The 17,930-nt window shown below is 37.0% G+C and overlaps 1 protein-coding gene across 10 annotated transcripts in view; it reads left to right on the top strand.

Annotated features, from left to right (window-relative positions):
- The window catches only part of CCDC192 (coiled-coil domain containing 192), a 247,052-nt gene that overhangs the window by 37,219 nt on the left and 191,903 nt on the right, over positions 1–17,930 (top strand). For 9 of the 10 annotated variants that reach the window (XM_054694460.1, XM_054694458.1, XM_054694455.1 and 6 more), the window contains 2 exons: positions 13,759–13,890; positions 15,000–15,056. In XM_054694460.1, the coding sequence (XP_054550435.1) occupies positions 13,759–13,890; positions 15,000–15,056 (189 nt within the window). The remainder of the gene's footprint in view (positions 1–13,758; positions 13,891–14,999; positions 15,057–17,930) is intronic. The other variant, XM_054694457.1, reaches the window with a different exon arrangement.

Here is a 17,930-nt window from a genome sequence, read left to right as displayed (position 1 = left end):
ATTCAATCAATACTGAATAAGAAGAACCTATATGGATTCCCAAATTAGAACTCGAGGGGCTTGTTAGATTGCTGGACATTAGCTCCAGAGTTTCAGATTCACTACAGCTGGGGTGGAGGTCAAGAATTTGCCTTTCTAACAAGTTCCTGGATTAAGCTAAAGTTAAGTTCTACTGCTAACCCAGACCTTCAGGCCTTAGTTCCTTTTTACCCTTGCCCTGCATCTCAGGTACACAGAAACTTACTGAATCAGTTTAGGATTATTCTTGGGTGCCTAACAAAGAAAACCTCAGTAAGAGGGGCCTGAACAGAGAAGACATTTTTCATTCATATAAAGTAAGTCTGAACATAGGCAGCCTGGAACAGGAGTGACAGTTCCATCATCCTGGGGGGAACCTGAGCTTTGCCTCTTTGTCCATTGACAAACATGGCTTCCATCCCCAAGGTCCAAGATGTACCTGCAGCTGCAGCCATTCTATTCACATTTTAGAAAAATAGGCATGGTAATCTGCCACACGAGCAACATTTGTTAAGAGTTTTTCTCGGCCTCCCGGGTGGCGCAGCAGTTGAGCGCTGGGTTGCGAAGCTGCCCGCAGCCTCTGCAGCACCGGTTTGATCCCTGGCTGCACCGGAGGAGGGTCCCACATGGTGCGCAGACCTCTCCTGCCACCCGCTGCTCCCCTCAGCAATATACTTCAGTCCTTCTGCCTGCCCTGGCTCTGGTGAATTCTCTCGCCCTCCCGCACTTCTGACTGTACCCAGTGCTTGTATAAGTAAATAAATAAATAATAAATCTTTTAAAAAAAAAAGTTTTTCTCAAAAACTCACTTAGTTCTTATATATTCCTAAACAATGCTATTTGCATGGGAGCTAAGAAACGTGGGTATTTAGGCAGGATGATAGAGCTTCATTTCCATTTCCAAGAGTATGGGAATTCTTTTACAAGAAGGAAAGAATGGATATTAGATTGGGAAACAGCAATTCCTGTCTTGTTCAACCAACCCCTTGACCATACTGTTGCAGATAGTGTTTATCCTGTTAAACTCAATATTCTTTTACATATTCATATCCAGTTTTCTCAGCATCATTTACGGAAGATACAGTCCTTTTCTCATTGAATGGTTGTGACAGCTTCATCAAAAACAATTGTATATAATTCCACAGGCTCTCAATTTTATTTTATTGCTCTATAACTGTGCCTTTCAGTAAGCACTGCTAGTTGGAATCCCTAGCATAAATTCTTGAATTAGAACTTAGATTCAGTCTTCAGGGTCCTTTACCTTACATTTGTGAGAACCACAATGAATCTCTCTTATTTATAAAGTACCTGAAATTGAATGTATCTTCTAATTGATCTTTTCCTTTCAACACTTAGCATAGTAAACAAGTGAGACAAAAGACAAGTATGTTTGCTTCTAATAATCAAAAATTATTCATCATTTTCTACCTAAGACTCTATAACAAACTCTCATTATTTGACTCTTCATGTTTAATCTTTATTTTCATTAAGTTTGGGAACAGAAGGAATATAGAACTTCAGCAAATTTTCAGATGTTGAATATGTGTGTGAATGGCCAAAAATGATTTGGTGCAATCTGAGATTGCCTCAAAAATGTTCTGGTTCATTTTCCATTGTTTGAATCCAACAGTGGATCCCTTGATGTCAAGTTTATTTGAAATAAGTAATGTGCCCTTGGTAGGAGTATTCATTTCTGCAAATGCTCAGAAATTATGCTTGATATGCCAATCTGGAATCATGAGTTTTTGTGAATGAGTTTTTGTTTTCCAATCTATTTGGAAGTCAACTTTAATGCCATAAAATTACAAATAGTCTGTTTGACCTGGAATGGCATTCTCATCAGCATGAAGCCTAGTTATTGGGAATTTTTGTTAACAATTTTGTTAACTGGAGTTCTGGTTGAGTTTATAGCATAAGAGTTCCCTCTTAAAACACACACGCACGCACACACACACACACACACACCCTCCTGTCTAGCAGATGTCAATATTCTCTCTGTTATTGACTTGTTGGGCATCAATAGGGAGTCTCAGAGAGGTAAGGGAAAAAATACAAGCTGGTAAAGAAATGTGTTGTTTTGAAGAGAGTCAGGAACAATGACAAATGAGCTTCTGTTGTTGTTACAGGCTGGATGCGTGGACTGCTGGCTTCTTATATAACTAAAGACTTCCTTTTGCTTGTAAATGTCAAGATCAAACAGAGGTCAGCTTTAAATAGCTGACCGGGTGCTAATAAATGTGACTTTCTTGTCTGAGAAAAAGCAAAAGGGCTTGTCCCTTATGAGTCATGGCTCTGCTGATAAGAGCAGGTGTCTTTGTATGGGCTTAGCCTTTTTTTTTTTTTATTTTATTGTAAGATTTTCTCTGAGACAGTAAATTAACTTTCACTTTGCATAATGTCTACATATAAATTAGTAAATTAGGTATATACTTTTCTTCAATTATTCATTTATTTACTCACAGTTATTTATTGAGTCCATATTCTGACTGAAGAACTCTGCTATGTACACCCAGTATGTTAATGCATATATTTCTCCCAACAGCCCTGGAAATCAGTCTGCAAAAGATGAAAGCTCTTTTGTGGACTTGCAACCCTCTTGATTGCTTTTTTTATACATTCTCTCTTGGCAACCTGCTTTAGGGCATACAATTAGTTGAGAACAAACTCTTCATCATTATTTTTGATGTTTTTCCTGACACTAGGCCTAATTTCCAACTGCCTACTGAATAACTCCAAGGCTCTTGCAGTCAGCTCAGGCTCTACCTGTCAAAATTCACCTCGTCATCTTTCTGCCCCATATCTATTCCTTTTCCCACATCCCCTAAGTCAGGGAAAGTGCCCTCAGTCACCCTGTGGTTCCTATCAGAAATCTGTGGTTCTTTGATTCTTTACTTTTCTTCATTCCACACATCCAATCAAATGCTAAATATTATTTATAATTCTCTCATATAGCACTTGAATATGTCTTCTTTTCTCTATCGTCCCCAAAGGCATCATTGTCCTTGTCCAGGCCACCAACTGCAGAAGCCTCTTCCGACTTGACTTTCATTTTGATCCTTAATGGCTACTTGGAATTGTGGAGTAAAGCTTCTACATATTTTTCCTTGAACTACATTCTAAATTAAAACCTCCCCCCCTTTTTTTTTTGGTTAGGACCAATCTATACTCTTTAGCAGACCTTACAATACAATTTGTGGTCTGACTCCCGACTCCCTACTCCCTGCACATCACTATTACTTCACTTTCAATTCTTGCATTGTACCATATTCTCTCTCATTTTCCTCATCTAGGCAAGAACAAAAGGCCTTACTACTTAGAACTGAGCATAAATTAATACATCCTTTCCCTCTACTTCTGCCTAGAATTTCTCTGCTCTACTCTCATCATCTCCTCTTACTCCCTTTCCCATTATGCAACAAATCTCAACAAACTTCCTTCAGATCTTCAATTAGATGCTACTTCCTCCAATATACTTTTCTTTCTCTTAGAAATTTGAGTTAAATATCCTTTCTAGAAGCAATCATAATTCCTCTCCCATTTCTCCACTCCCACCAATTGTAATCTATTTTGTCTGTTATCTTCCCACTGCACCACATGCCAATGTAAGAAGTTCCAACAGTGACTCCACTGGGGTCTCAAATCAAGTTAGGCTTCATTCACTAGTGTGTCAGAGTTAATGCTCTTTCCATATAACAACTGGAATTGATCTAGAAGCAATGGAGAGCCATTAAAGCATGGAAGAGGATGTGTTCAGACTTATATTTGAGAGAGAAAACGCAGAGGGTACTAAAGAGGACAAAGTTGAGAGAAGATAGGGATATTAGTGTGTAAGCTCTTGCAAAAATCGAGTTTAGAATGACAAATGTTTAAATCAGTAGTGAAGACAGAGTCAAGAAATATTTATGAGTTGGATTTGATAATTAATTAAATGGAAAAGTAATATTCAAGACTGAACCCAAGCTTCACATTACTGATCCACGATTACCCCATCTTATACTGGAATCATTAATAGTGGAGTCGTTAATTGTGTTCATTTCCTATGGGAAGCTCCATGCAGGCTGAATTTTCCCATGTATTTTCTGAATTCTTCTGAAAGTTTTGTAATTTGAATTTCCTCATTTTGGCCTAGATGTTGCAGCCCTTTGATATTACATCAGACCCTTAACCTGTTTCTTAGAATTAGGTCTTTTTTCTTCCCATTTTGAGTCCCCAGGGCTTCGAGAAGAACATTTCTATTGACCATGTGTTTTGTGCATGAAGATCTTATTTATTATTCTTCAGGAATAGTTTCATGTTTAAATTTGGAATTGTATAAATGTTAGTCTCTTGGCATTATTGAATAGATCATAGTAACAGGCAGTCTCTGACACCCCTCAGGGGAACTTCAAAGTCAAAACTACTCACACAATAGTACTAACAGGTTATAGGGCTTTTTTTTTTTCCACAAGTAGACAGAGAGGTTTTCCAGATGCTACATGAGAGATGAACACAGAGCAGATATGAAAATCCAGCTGTACTCTATTAATCCAGAGGTAAAGGAAATTTTCAAAAAATGTAAAACACTGCTACTCTCCTTACTAACCTTTCTTTTTGTTTGGGATGAGAGCTATTTTTAATTCAAATACATTTATTAGCATATACTAAGTTCATTGTTACTTTTAAACCAATTAAATACATAACTATAAGTGCTAAGCAGCATCTCAAAAGAAAAGTAGTCCCTTAGTTGCTAGCAAACAAAGACAACTAGTCCTCCCACCATTGATAGAAACATCCTTAATTAATAGCAGAAAATAATGCAATGAAGATGTTCCCAATTCATACTTCTACAAAACCATGACTGGAAAAAAGTCATCTCCACTGTGAAATTCTTCATTTTTTTGGATTTATTTATTTATGCATACAAGAATTGGGGTACAGGCCAGAGGTGTGGGGGGGTGAAAGGATTCACCAGAGATAGAGTGGGGAACAGAACAGGCAGATTGACTGAAATACACTGCTGAGGGAAGCAGCGGACGATACAGGAAAGGTCTGCTGCACTATGTGGGTCAGTTCCCTGGCCAGGGATTGGGATTCTACTCATGCTGCAGTGGCTGCCAATAACTTCATAGTGCTGAGACTTAACCCCTGTGCCACCAGGGAGGCCCTAGGTTCTTCTCTTTCAGCCTAGCCCTTTCCTCACTGTTTTTGCACCTGGAAACCCTGTGTCTTACCCCCTCACTGAACTCTTTCCTCCCTACTGCCTGTCTTCAACTTTTTAGCCTTTTTTCACAACTCCAGCCATCCAAACAGCTCTATGCTGACACTACATTTCTGATTGTGACAAGCATTTTAAATTCACAGCACACCCAGGCAGAGTAGTCCTTTCCCAGAATTGTCTAAAGGAGGAGGCAACATTGGCAAAACACTACACAACACTGACTTCACAGATTGATTCCAACAGCAAGAGGAACAAAAGCAAATATAAACAAATGGGACTATACCAAACTAAACAACTTCCGCACAGTGAAAGAGACTACCATTATATAAAAAAAGCTATTCTACTGAAAATATTTGCATATCGTACATATGACAAGGGACCAATATCCAAGATCTATAAAGAACTCAAACAACTAAAAAAGACCAAACAAGCGAAAAAAAACTCAAGACAAAAAACAAAACCACGCAACCAAAAAATGGTCAGGAGAGATAAATAGACACTTCCCCAAAGAAGACATACAGTTACTCATCACATTATCAGGGAAATACAAACCAAAACCACAATGAGATACCATCTTACACCTGTGAGAATGGCACATACTGAAAAGATCAGAAACAAATGGTGAGAATGTGGAGAAAAGGAACACTTGTATACCATTGTTGGGAATGTAGCCTCGTCCAGTCCCCATAGAAAACAGCACAGAATTTTCTCAAAGCATTAAAAATAGATCTACCATATGATCCAGCAATTCTACTTCTAGGTATCTACCCAAAGAATGCAAAACAATACAATGGCCAAGTTATGGAAACAACCTAAGTGCCAATGACAGAAGAATGGCTTAAGAAGGTGTGGTATAGATACACAATGGAATATTACTCAGCTGTAAAAGAAAGAACTCTTGCCATTTGCCACCATATAAGTGGAACTGGAGAGGATATGTTAAGGAAAATAAGCCAGAAGGAAAAGGACAGATACTGGATGATTTCACTTGTATATAGAATATACGGAAGCAAAACAATGGATCAGGCAAAATGAAACATAAAACAAAACCTAGAAATCTGACTGCAAAATTGAGGCTACAAAAGGAGGCGGGGGAAGGTGAAGAATAAAGGGGGAAGGAGGCTCAATGGACTTTTGTGGAGGACTCTGGAGTCCTTGATAGCAGTATGGTGTGTAAACATACATCTGATGAGGTGTGATCCTATACCTCTGAATCATACACAGTATTGTAATATGGTGTTATCTCAATTTTTAAAAATATAGAAATTTGGGTACAGACATACAGGGAGAATGTCATGTGAAGATAAATGTAGACCACGGTAACTCTTCTATAATCTACGAATGCCAAAGTTGCCAGCACATCACCACATGCTAGGGAAAAGGCATAGAAGAGACTGCTCTTCATGGCCCTTAGAAGAAACCAGCCTTGCTGATTTCAGACTTAAAGCCTCTGGAACTGTGAGACAATATATTTCTGTTGTTTAGGCCACCCAGTTTGTAATACACTTTTCAGTAGCTGTAGCAGGCTAATTCATGGAGCAAGTGTACTTCTGAATTATAGGTTCTTGGAAGTCTATTTTAAGATGTACATGAGTCTAGAAATGCCTGAAAATAACCTGCCAAAGGCAAAAATATTAATAAATATAAAATCTATTTTCTGTCTAGGATGGAGGTAGGACAAGAAATTAGTTGTTTGTTTATAACTGTAATTAAAATGAGACCAAACCACTTTCATGAACTAAATATATCTTCAGACACAGGGGTTCCTGCCCATTGCACAGGTAGCATAGATACTTTTTTAAGTGTTTGTTACTATTAGTTATGGGCTAAGGAATTTCGTACTTTGCACTACAAGTCCAAGTTAGCTTGTGAAGGAATTAGCACAAAGAAAGCCTTTGTTTTAAAATTTAGCCACTCCTTTTTCTGTAGCATGAACTATGCAAGTTTGGCAAGACTCCATTTGTTTTTGAGTGGTTTTTGAGTGACACTAGAAACCTATCCTGCAATATTAATTGCTGTGTATGTGTGTGTGGGTTGCAGAGGAGAAGATCTAGGAGTACAGAAAATGAGAGGAGATAAATAAACATGAAAATTCACATTACTTAATGGGTGGTTTTAATTATCTTCCATGATGGATTAGGTAAGATGATGAGGGAAAGGGAAGTTTTAAATGCATCCGTGGTTTAAACATATAGGTGGATAGTTCCATTTATTGGGAAGGAATAGAATATGAAGTTTGTTTTGAATGCATGAAGTTTTAGATGTCTGGTATATAATCAATTGACAATACTAAGTAGGTTGTTGCAGCTAGTCTGAAGCTAAGTATTAGTATATGTAAAAACAGATGAGTGTCATCAACAAATGACTAATATTTCAACTATGTCACCTAGTGGGATTAGTGAGAGAATAAGTGTAGAAAGGGAGAGAGGAGAGCCCAGGATGAAGCCTCAGTTTTCATTGTTTATGGGATTGGAAAAGGAGAAGTCCAGCCAATTCTCTTGCTGAGAATCAGAAAGAGAAACAAGTCCTCGAAGCAGAGACATGGAGTACTCAAAGGTATAATATTTTACTAGAAGGTTGAATAAGAGCACTAGATATTTATTCATTGCATTGGGTAAAATAAGGATCATAGGTAACTTTAATAGGATCTGGTTAAGCAAGACAAGTGAAGAGTGATGAGGAGAAAGGGGGGAAGGTTGGGCAGGGTAAAAGGGAAGCTGGGCAGTCTTTTTCCTAGCCATTAGGATTTTTTTTTTTTCCTGGGAAGGGGTCAAGGTAGAGAGGGAAGGAGAAGCCAGAAAGAGAGGAGTGAAGAGAGAGTGGGGAGAAGGAAGGAGGGAGGGAGGGAGAGAAAGAGAGAGGAGTCAATGATGGCAAAGAGAGAATTCTGAGAATCTGAGACTCAGAATGAGAATAAGGGTGTAAACATGTTTTTAGTTATTCGCTCCTAAAATGTATATGTTAGTCTGCTTCATAACAGTTCCACATCGTTCTCTTAGAATCTGCTCATTTCTTTTATCTTTTATCTTTTTGCTCCTCAAACTGGGTAATTCAGTTATCTTTAAGTTTGCTAATTCTTTAATCCTACTTATATCTGCTACTGAACTCTTCCAATGAATTTTCCATTTGAACTTGTTCGCTTTTCAACTCCAGAATTTCTGCTTGGTTTCTTCTTACCATTTTATCCCTTTAGACATGTTCCCGACCTGCTCATGGATCGTTCTTGTGATTTTCTTTACTTATTGACCACGATTCCCTTCAATGTGTTGAGCAAATTTAAGATAGTAGAATCATCTGTCTAGTAAGTCCGTAAGGTTTCCACAGGGATGTTTTTAAGCAAATTTCTCTCCTTTTTTTTTTTCACAAATGGGCATAGCACATTTTGTGAAGTTTTCAGTTTTTATTAACAACTAGACATTTTGAATATTGTAATATGGCAACTCTGGAAATCAGACCCCTCCCCCATCTGCATCACCCAAGAATAATTGTTGTTGGTTTGGGGTGGGGGGGGGCTACAGTTATATGTTTGTTTAGTTACTTTTCTAAAACGATTTTGCAAAGACTGTATTTCTTCTCTTGTCTGGTCATTTAGAGTCCCTGTTCCATTATCTTTGCAATTAGCCATTGACTAACAAAGATTTCCTTGAATTCCACTCTCTCTCTCCATCAAATCCTTCCTGGATGTCAGGTATTGTACTGAACTTGAGTTCTGAAATGTTTGGTTCTGTCAGTTGCCAGCTCCATAGCTTAATTTAAGTGAAGGGAGAAATTCTGGAAGCTTCCTATTCTGGTATCTTCTGTGAAGTTCAATCAACTTGTTTTAACTATAATTATGAATATGATTCTAAAATATATCACTACCCTTTCTTGATTGCATCAGTAAACTGTACAATGGAAGCAGTTTATCTTTCTTTGACTTTTAACCATATTGCAATGCCTTTATGATGGTCTTTTATTGCATATTGGGATAAATATTAAAAATTGAGTGTATTTACACTCTAATTGAGTGTATTAAGACCTCAGATGTATAATATATAAAGTCGTCTCTTTGTCTTACATAACCCTTAAGATGAATGTCATTCATGATTTTTTTAAAATCATCTCTTCCCACCAAATTTGTTAGGACCAAGGGCAAAGGAAATGGAGACATGCTCTTCAAAAGAAGTGAAAGTTGGAACATTACCCTCCCAGCATCATTTAAACCATGTATTCCAGCAAAGGTGGTTAGTTAGGATACATATAAATTGATCATTTAAAGAACAGATGCATTTCTACTTTCCTTTTGTTAAGTAGACACCTGATACTAAGTTGGACTGAGTTCTGCTTCTGTGCTCTTTCATAACAGTTACTCTGTAAGATCAAGCAGTTCTTACTAGGAAAGGAAAAAAGAAAAGAAAAATAAAACTATAAAAAGGAAGCAATGCCTAAGGTCCCCAGAGTTTTTAAATTCAATTGTGGTATCTTGCAGCTGCTAACTTGGACTTCCTTTTCCTTACTTTGATCCCTTGTTTCTGAATCCATAATTTGAATTTTAATTTAAGCAGCATTCTTACAAGTTTTCTGAATTAAAACTTAGATTTGGAAAAATCCTACAACTCCCATTAAAAAAAGAATGAATTCAAAATGGTAACTAACATTTTGTGACTCAGCAGTGGTACACAATCTTTTAGGTAGTGCTTAAGTAAAAGAAAAAATAATATAGCAAAATCAGACATACAATTTTCATTTTCTTCTAATCTCTTTTCTCTTTTTTCCTTTTGGATTGTAGGTTTAGTTGATAGATCATGCTCAAAGGGACTGAGGAAACAGTTTATGCCAATAAAGGATTTTGCCATTACGGGGCCTCCCCAGTGGAGCAGCGGGTTGAGCACAGTGCTGTGGAGCTGTCCGCAGCCTCTGCAGTATGGGTTCAATTCCCAGCTGGCCAGGGAGATATCCACATGACGTGGCAGACCTCTCCTGTCTCGCCTGCTGCTCCCCTCAGCAGTGCTTTTGGTCCGTCTGCCTGTTCTGCTCCCCGCTCTGTCTCTGGTGAATCCTCTCACCCTCCCGTGCTTCTGGCCTGTACCCTGTTCTTGTATAAATAAATAAATAAATAAATAAATAAGTCTTTAAAAATAAAGAATAAAGTGCATAACTATTGTTTAAAAAAAGAATTTTGCCATTATATGGAATTCAAGAGTAAATTATTAGTTCTTATCCCAATATATCTACATGAAGAGTAAATAAGATCCTTTTAGCTTGCTTTTGTGATAAGATTATACACTTGAGAGTTAAGACTTAGAGTTCAAAAAGTTAATAAATGGAATGAACCTAGCAAAGATTGTTCCTGGCCAGTTTGATTGTGTTTTGTTATTTTTTGACAGAATTCCCTATTCATCTTTCTTGAGAATTTATAATCTAGCATAAATACATATGACTGGAGACTTACCCAGAAAAAAGGTTGCATGGTATCATAGTAAAACCTAATTATGGATACCAAGATCATAGTGTCAATGGCCAAAGACCACCTGACTTGAAGTCAAGGTTTCTTAGAGTTAAACTAATTAACCTGAGCTAAACATATCTGAGTTAGAGAGATACTCAGACAGACACCTCTTAGAATAGAAAAGGAAAAAGACGGTGTTGATTTCAACATAAAAAGTAAGCAGACTGGTATGTCTGATATTTGTTATTCCTACAGTAGCATTCATGTGTGGTGGGTGAAATAGAGAACTTCTCCACATCATCAAAGTTCCTCCTGTGCAGTGTGAATGGTCTAAATTAGGTCACATCACCTCAGATAATAACTTGCCAGAGTAAAGTCAGACTCCGATTGTCATGATCATCAAACCCTACTTCTGTAACTGGAAACAAATTGTATTAAGGCAATTACAACCAATGTCCACTATTGAAAACTTGCATCCCAACATTTATTTGCTATGTCCTTGCACAAGTTATGCAAATTTACCAAATTCCTCATGTGAAAATAAACTGAAATAAATATTAAAACAAAAGGTTATGTAAATTGCTTTAGGTTAGGTATATAGTAGTACCTAGTAAATCATAATAACAGCAATAAAAACAGTTATTATTTACCTATAGTACTTTCATGTTATGTAATAAGTTTTTAATTGCCTTATGGGGCATAAAATGTCAGTTTTTTTTAAATATGAGCAATATCACTTTCATTTTTTAAATATCCAAAGTCTTGCATATAATAAGTGTCTGATACACTTTTTTAAACAAATGAGTAAATAAATGAATATTCACACAGTTGAGTGAATGGATAAAGACCTGAAAAAACAGATGGTAAGCTTAAAAGAAAGACAACTAAATAGTGATTGGAGTACAGGTTCAGGTAGAATAGAGGAACAAGTACCAGATTAAGAAAGATCATATTTGAAAGAAAAATAATCTCAGATTTAAGAGGTATTTTCTTTAAGATTACAGTGGTTGTAAGAAGTGAGCAAACCAACTACAATTTGAGTTTTGGATAACTGTCTCATAGAGGCCACATATCTTGAGATATTTTGTTTTATAATATGATAAGTATTTTGATTTAAAAAAAAATGTGAGGGCCTTCCCAGTGGTGCAGAAGGTTGAGTGCAGCGCTATGAAGCTGTCTGCAGCCTCTGCAGCACAGGTTCGATTCCTGGCCAGCCAAGGAGATGCCGACATGGCGCGGCAGACCTCTCCTGTCTTGCCCACTGCTCCCCTCAGCAGAATATTTCAATCAATCTGCCTGTTCTGTTCCCCACTCTGTCTCTGGTGAATTCTCTCACCCTCCTGCACCTCTGGCCTGTAGCTCTTATATAAAATAAATAAAAATAAATAAATCTTTAGCTCTTATATAAAAATAAACAAATCTTTAAAAAAAAACCCATGTGAATGCTTACTGAAATCTGGAGGAGGTAGAAGAAATAATAATAATAGTTAATGAGTGCACGCTATGCTCCAGTCATTTTTCTTTTTTCTTGTATAAACTTAAATAATCCTCCAAATAAATCCGACATAAGTACTATTATTTTCATCCCTCTCCTTATTGACAGATAAGAAAATCGAGTCTAGAGAGACTGAGCAACTTCTCCAAATCACATAGGTAAAAAATAGCAAAACCAATATTTTTACTTAAAGTGTCTGACCCAAAATCTGTTTAACCATTATGTTATATTGTGTAAGAAAATATAAGTGTTCGGAGAAGTCAAATGATATTTCCAAAATACCATGCACCAAGAATTAAGAGTGTTAGTGCCCACAAAGAGCATGACAGGTTGAAAGTCATAGCCAATAGTTCATGACATACATATTTTTTCTGGCTCACATTGCACTTTTGTAATCCCCAGCACATAACATGATGGATCTGGAAGTGTCTACTAAGTAATTATGGATGGATGGATGGATGGATGGATGGATGGATGGATGGATGAATGGATGAGTGGATTCCAGTGTACATGATGTGCCCATCTTATTTCTATGGTATACTGACCTCCTCAGGCTTCCCTATTTGGCAAGTTATCTTATAATCTTGCTGAGCTTTTCTAAGGGAGAAAGTCAGCTTCACAATAGTACTTTGGTAATACAAATGTATATTTAGAGATAATCCATGCCTCAAAAGATACACTAAGGGACAGAATGAATACAAGGTTGTATATCCCTTTCTAGGGACTCTTTCAGAATTGTTACAGAGCAATAGAGACAAGGCACAATAAACTAAATGAATGAAAGGGAAAGTTAGGCTAGGGTCCTAAGAAATTGCAAAGGGACTATCAAACTCACTTTCCTCAAGAAGGATCTGCAAACAGTAAACAATGTCCAGACATTTTTTTGGTTACAGTTTAGTTTTAGGGTAGATGTCTTCTATTAGATTTTCACTTGAAAAGCTGCATTTTCCTTTAGTTCCAAGCACTCTGCTGTTTATAAAGTGAGCATTCAAAGGAGTCAGAACTCCTACCCTTACTCCTACATTTTCTGGAAGGCTTTCATTCCCCCAGAGTTAAGTTTCAAGAACTATATGTAAACCACATTACACATTTCAGATTCAGCTGTAAGATAAAATGTAATCTTGAAATACAATAAAGTAGAATATTGACACTAGCTGCTAGTGTCACACTAGCTGCTAGAGACACAATGCTGCACTAGCTATCTCTGCTTATTGTAACTATGTAGTCTCATTTTTTTTAAAGATTTATTTATTTATTTATACAAGCACTGGGTACAGTCAGAAGTGCGGGAGGGTAAGGGAATTCACCAGAGCCAGAGCAGGGAGCAGAGCAGGCAGAAAGACCGAAGTACACTGCTGAGGGGAGCAGCGGGCGGCAGGAGAGGTCTGCGCACCCGTAGTCTCATCTTTTGTACAGAAAGATCTTACTTATTAAAAAGGAAAATCAGCAGTGTTTCCTTATCTCTATATCATTTGTCATCTATTAGGAGTGTTGCAATAACTTTTTCAAATAGAAGAGATATTGGTAGAAGACAGTTAGTTGCACCTTTAAAAGAAGTTGTTTTGTTTTTTTTTTTAAATCACTGTCCTTACATACCCTTACCAAAAAAAATGTCTTTAGCTTGCAGTTTCTGAAGGAACAAAATCAAAATTGCTTGAGCAAGTTTCCTGGCTGGAGGAAAAACTAGACGCTATGCACCCTAAGGAAGACAGCAAAGAACCATATGAAGAAATGGTTCTTGCAAAAGACCAGGTATGGGACCTCCCTGGTGGCAAAAGGGGTTGAGCGCAGCACTATGAAGCTATCTGCAGCCACTGCAGCATGAGTTCCATCCCCAGCCAGGAAGATAACCACATGGCACAGCAGACCTTTCCTGTCTCACCCGCTGCTCCCCTCAGCAGTGTATTTCAGTCAGTCTGCCTATTCTGTTCCCCACTCTGTCTCTGGTGAATCCTCTCACCTCCCTGCACCTCTAGCTTGTACCCCAGTTCTTGTATGCATAAATAAATCTTAAAAAAAAAAAAAGGTATGTATGTAGAAGAAAAATAATCTATATTTCCAAAGGTACCTAAACTGAGATGACTTGACAGTTCTGCAAAATCATTTTTGTCTGGGTTGGAAGTTCATATTTAAGTTCAAGATGATAATTAATATCATTTGTATTTGCTCCAGGTACCTTTATTCCCCCCATGAATATGCACATATAAAAATTTAGTTTTGTTAATATTTTAAAAATTTGTTCGATATGTATCTTTTTGAACCACATTAGCTGAACATTGTATTTATAAGTGGTATTCACTGTACAAATTTTTTTTAGTTTTCAAGGTTGAACTTAATCAAAAAATAGTTTGAGTAGTAAAACAAGAGTATCGTAAAATTTGGCATATGCTTTTAATCAATTATTTTACAAAAAGCTAAGAATCTCTGGACATTTTTATTTGTCATTATATAAACTTATATTTAAGAAAATACATATGTATATACATAGAGAAAGAGAGATAGACTTTTACATAAAACATATATTCCACATGCAGATACAAACCCATTTGGCTGCTTATATATACATACATGATATCAGGTAGATTAGCATTACCTATATAGCAGAACATGCAACCATTATTTTTCCTAATCACTTCTTAAATCTTAGTATATTCATGTGTTTTGTCTTGGGCTCTTCCATAGAATGAAAGAGAACTAGGGATGGAAGTAATGATTTCTTCAATGATGATTTTCAAAATATCCAGCTGAGATAAAGCTTCCTTCATAAGATTTGAGAACTGGTACATATTTATATCTGGAATACTTTGAATATGTAAATGGGAGAGTTATGCACTTTGTTTTTAAACTTTTCTCCTTTTCAGTGCATTGAAAAATTACAGGCTGAAGTGAAAGCTTCCCAGGAGCAACTTACAGCTCATGTAAGTGTTTTCTTCCTTTTCCCATCCCTTTGTTTATATCACTGTTATTCTGGATATAAACAGAAAAATTTGAGATGTTTTTAACTATGGTCTTTCTGCTGCAAATCAAATCAGTATTTTTATTGCCTTTCCATAAATAGAATTCTGATTTATGTTGATAATAAAAATTGCAAAATTGAGCTCATATAAATAATCAGATGGTCTAATCAGGTACCATAAGAGTATGACAATGGAAAAATTAAGGGTAGAAAGACAAGACAGTCAGGCTATAGTAGTGTGTGAATGAAATGGAAAGTATAGGCACATTGAATATCATCCTAGAGCTATACTTCTTAGAAGGTAATATTTCCAGAATTATCTGGAAAACTTTTTGAGACAAATTTCCTGGATCTGTTTCCTGTTTCTCTACGGTGAGTCCTGAGAATTTGCACATTTAGGAGAAGCCGTAGTCAAAGCATGTTGATGCTGCCAGTCTTTGTATTCTACTTTAAACAGCACTGCTTCACATTTGTTTTTCTGCTCCAGTCTTGTGATTTTAGCAAGTGACCATATAAGCCAATCAGATATAGAACAGTCCTTTTTCTGCTGCAAATACTCCCCTGACAGAGATCCTATGAAATTCTAGGGTAAATTTTATTTATACTTTACCCTGTTTGTGCTCAGAGGACAACTAATGAGCATGTTCTGCTTCAATAACTTGTGTATTTACAGTAATAAAACACTCGAATCCGTCACTGTCTCTTCCCAAGGATCTGAACAACCCTGATTAATGCCTTAAGCATTTCCTCAAAGAATTGCACACCATGCTTTTAGTTATTGCCTCCATCCTGACTGCTATAGAATGACTTCTTGATTAAGAACACTGGCCAGTCATGTTAAATGGCCAATCTTAGTAACTAAACTCCTCAGACAGATGTTGAGAGGTCTACGGGCCACACAACCTGTAAAAAGACTACCAAATAATAAATTCTGGTGATCATCGCCCAGTTTGAAATGAGCTAATCTGGATAAAATCTTGGTAATTGCCTCATTTTTGTGCTGGGGAAGAGAAAAGCTAATTGACTGTGGTACTCAGCAAAGCTCTTAACTCTAAATTCAGAATTTTATTCTTTTGGCCTTACATGCTCAATTGACCAGTACTGAAAATGACTAAGACCTGCATTTGTGATACTGTGACATATTTAGACAAAAGTATGTCTCATTAGCACAGTATTCTGTCACAGATGCCTCTCCCCTGGCCTCCCCCTAAGGGTGCCAGATAATGACTATTGTCAGAGGATGTCTCTTCATGCCAGATTGATACCTACAACCATATGCCATGAGGGATTTTAAGGCAGAAATTTTTAAGGACAGCAGATTGTTCACTAAGTTCTGATATTAGCTTCCAACATTTCATTGTGCAAAAGAGATGAAAAAATATCGTCACGGGTGCCTTAGGGAAATTCCTGTGGCGTCTTCTCCCATTGCCTGGCTTCTGTGGATTCTAATCCTGTACCATGCTGTTCTGTCCAAAGCTTGTCTGAACTAGGACTGCTCCCTTGTATTAAGGCATTGATAGCAGAAACTGAGGTTTCTTCTATACAATTGGTCAGTTTTCAGATTTTAGTATAGCAATGTAATATAATCATCACTGTTTTTATTTAACTCTTCTAAAATACTTATAAATGAAAATAATATTATGAAACTATGCTGCATATTGAAAGTAAATTATGTGACAGTCATCTTTTTTCTGACAAAAAAAAAACTGAGTGTTAGAGATTGTAAGACCTGTTACACATGTCAATTCTGAAACCCATGCTTTCACCATCCCAATTTGTTGCTTTTCCCAATTATGTTTTTCTACATGCCACTTGAGGTATTATGTTTATAAAGGTTTTATGGCCAATCTCCTTTACTCTATTGACTCTGAGTGATTCCATCAGTTCATAAAGCTTCAACTCTCAATTCCATGCAAATAAAAAACCTCCTCCATCCCCACTGAGTTCTTTCTAGTTTAATCATCCCCCAATTACAACTCCTTAGTCCTGCAAAGACCATTTCTTAAAATATCATCCCTGTAAAAAGCATTCCAAATGATGTTAATAGGCGTTTTGAAAAAAATAAAAAGTGAGTGGGTGTTGGAAATAAGGTTAAGTTAAATAGACTCATTACTGTATACAAAATCTCTAAGGAAGGACCATAGTATATCATTTTCCAAAGGTATTTAATCACAAATGGTGTTTTAAACACATGGGTCTGGAGACTGGTGGCATGCTGCATCAAATTAAAGCACTAGCTGACTAAACATGACCTGAATATTTTGCTGACACCTCAGACTCAGCATATTAAAGTCAAATTTCCCACCTTCTATTCCATCTCTTAGATATGTAACTCTGAATAAAGAACTGTTATTTATGCTAGATCCAAACTGTAAGGCAGTTTTAAAACCCTACTTCTGTCTGCCTTCAGCCTCCACTAACTTGGTTGTCAGGCTCTGCCTATGTTTTACAAGTAATCTTACTTTTGTGTCTTCTATTACACTACCACTTACCTAACTCTTTTAATCTCCTTTCATATTAATTATTGTTACTGGCCCAAAATTAATACATGAGAATTCAGAGCCTCCCACTGCCCCTACCTGCTCTGCCCCCCAAATCACAATGCAGCCCATTGCTCTAACACCATCAAATGCTGCTGAAGAGGAGAGAAAGGATAGACAATCAAATGGAGCCAAAGGATATGATTCAGAGGGAAAATGAAATCTGCTGGACTGGCAGAGAAGAGAAAGGGGCTGGAGCAGCTAAGGAAGGAACCCTGTTGATGGCAAAAGGGCTGTTTCAGGGTAGGAGAGTAAAAGGCTGTTGGGAGTTCTGGAGACAGTTAAGGTTAGTAAAT

This window comes from Talpa occidentalis, unplaced genomic scaffold, assembly GCF_014898055.3.
Source record: "Talpa occidentalis isolate TD23 unplaced genomic scaffold, MPIMG_talOcc4v2.1 talOcc4.13, whole genome shotgun sequence".
Classification (NCBI taxonomy): Eukaryota; Metazoa; Chordata; class Mammalia; order Eulipotyphla; family Talpidae; genus Talpa; species Talpa occidentalis.
Note: the sequence above shows the minus strand (reverse complement) of the source record. Positions and strands in the feature narration are given on the sequence as shown.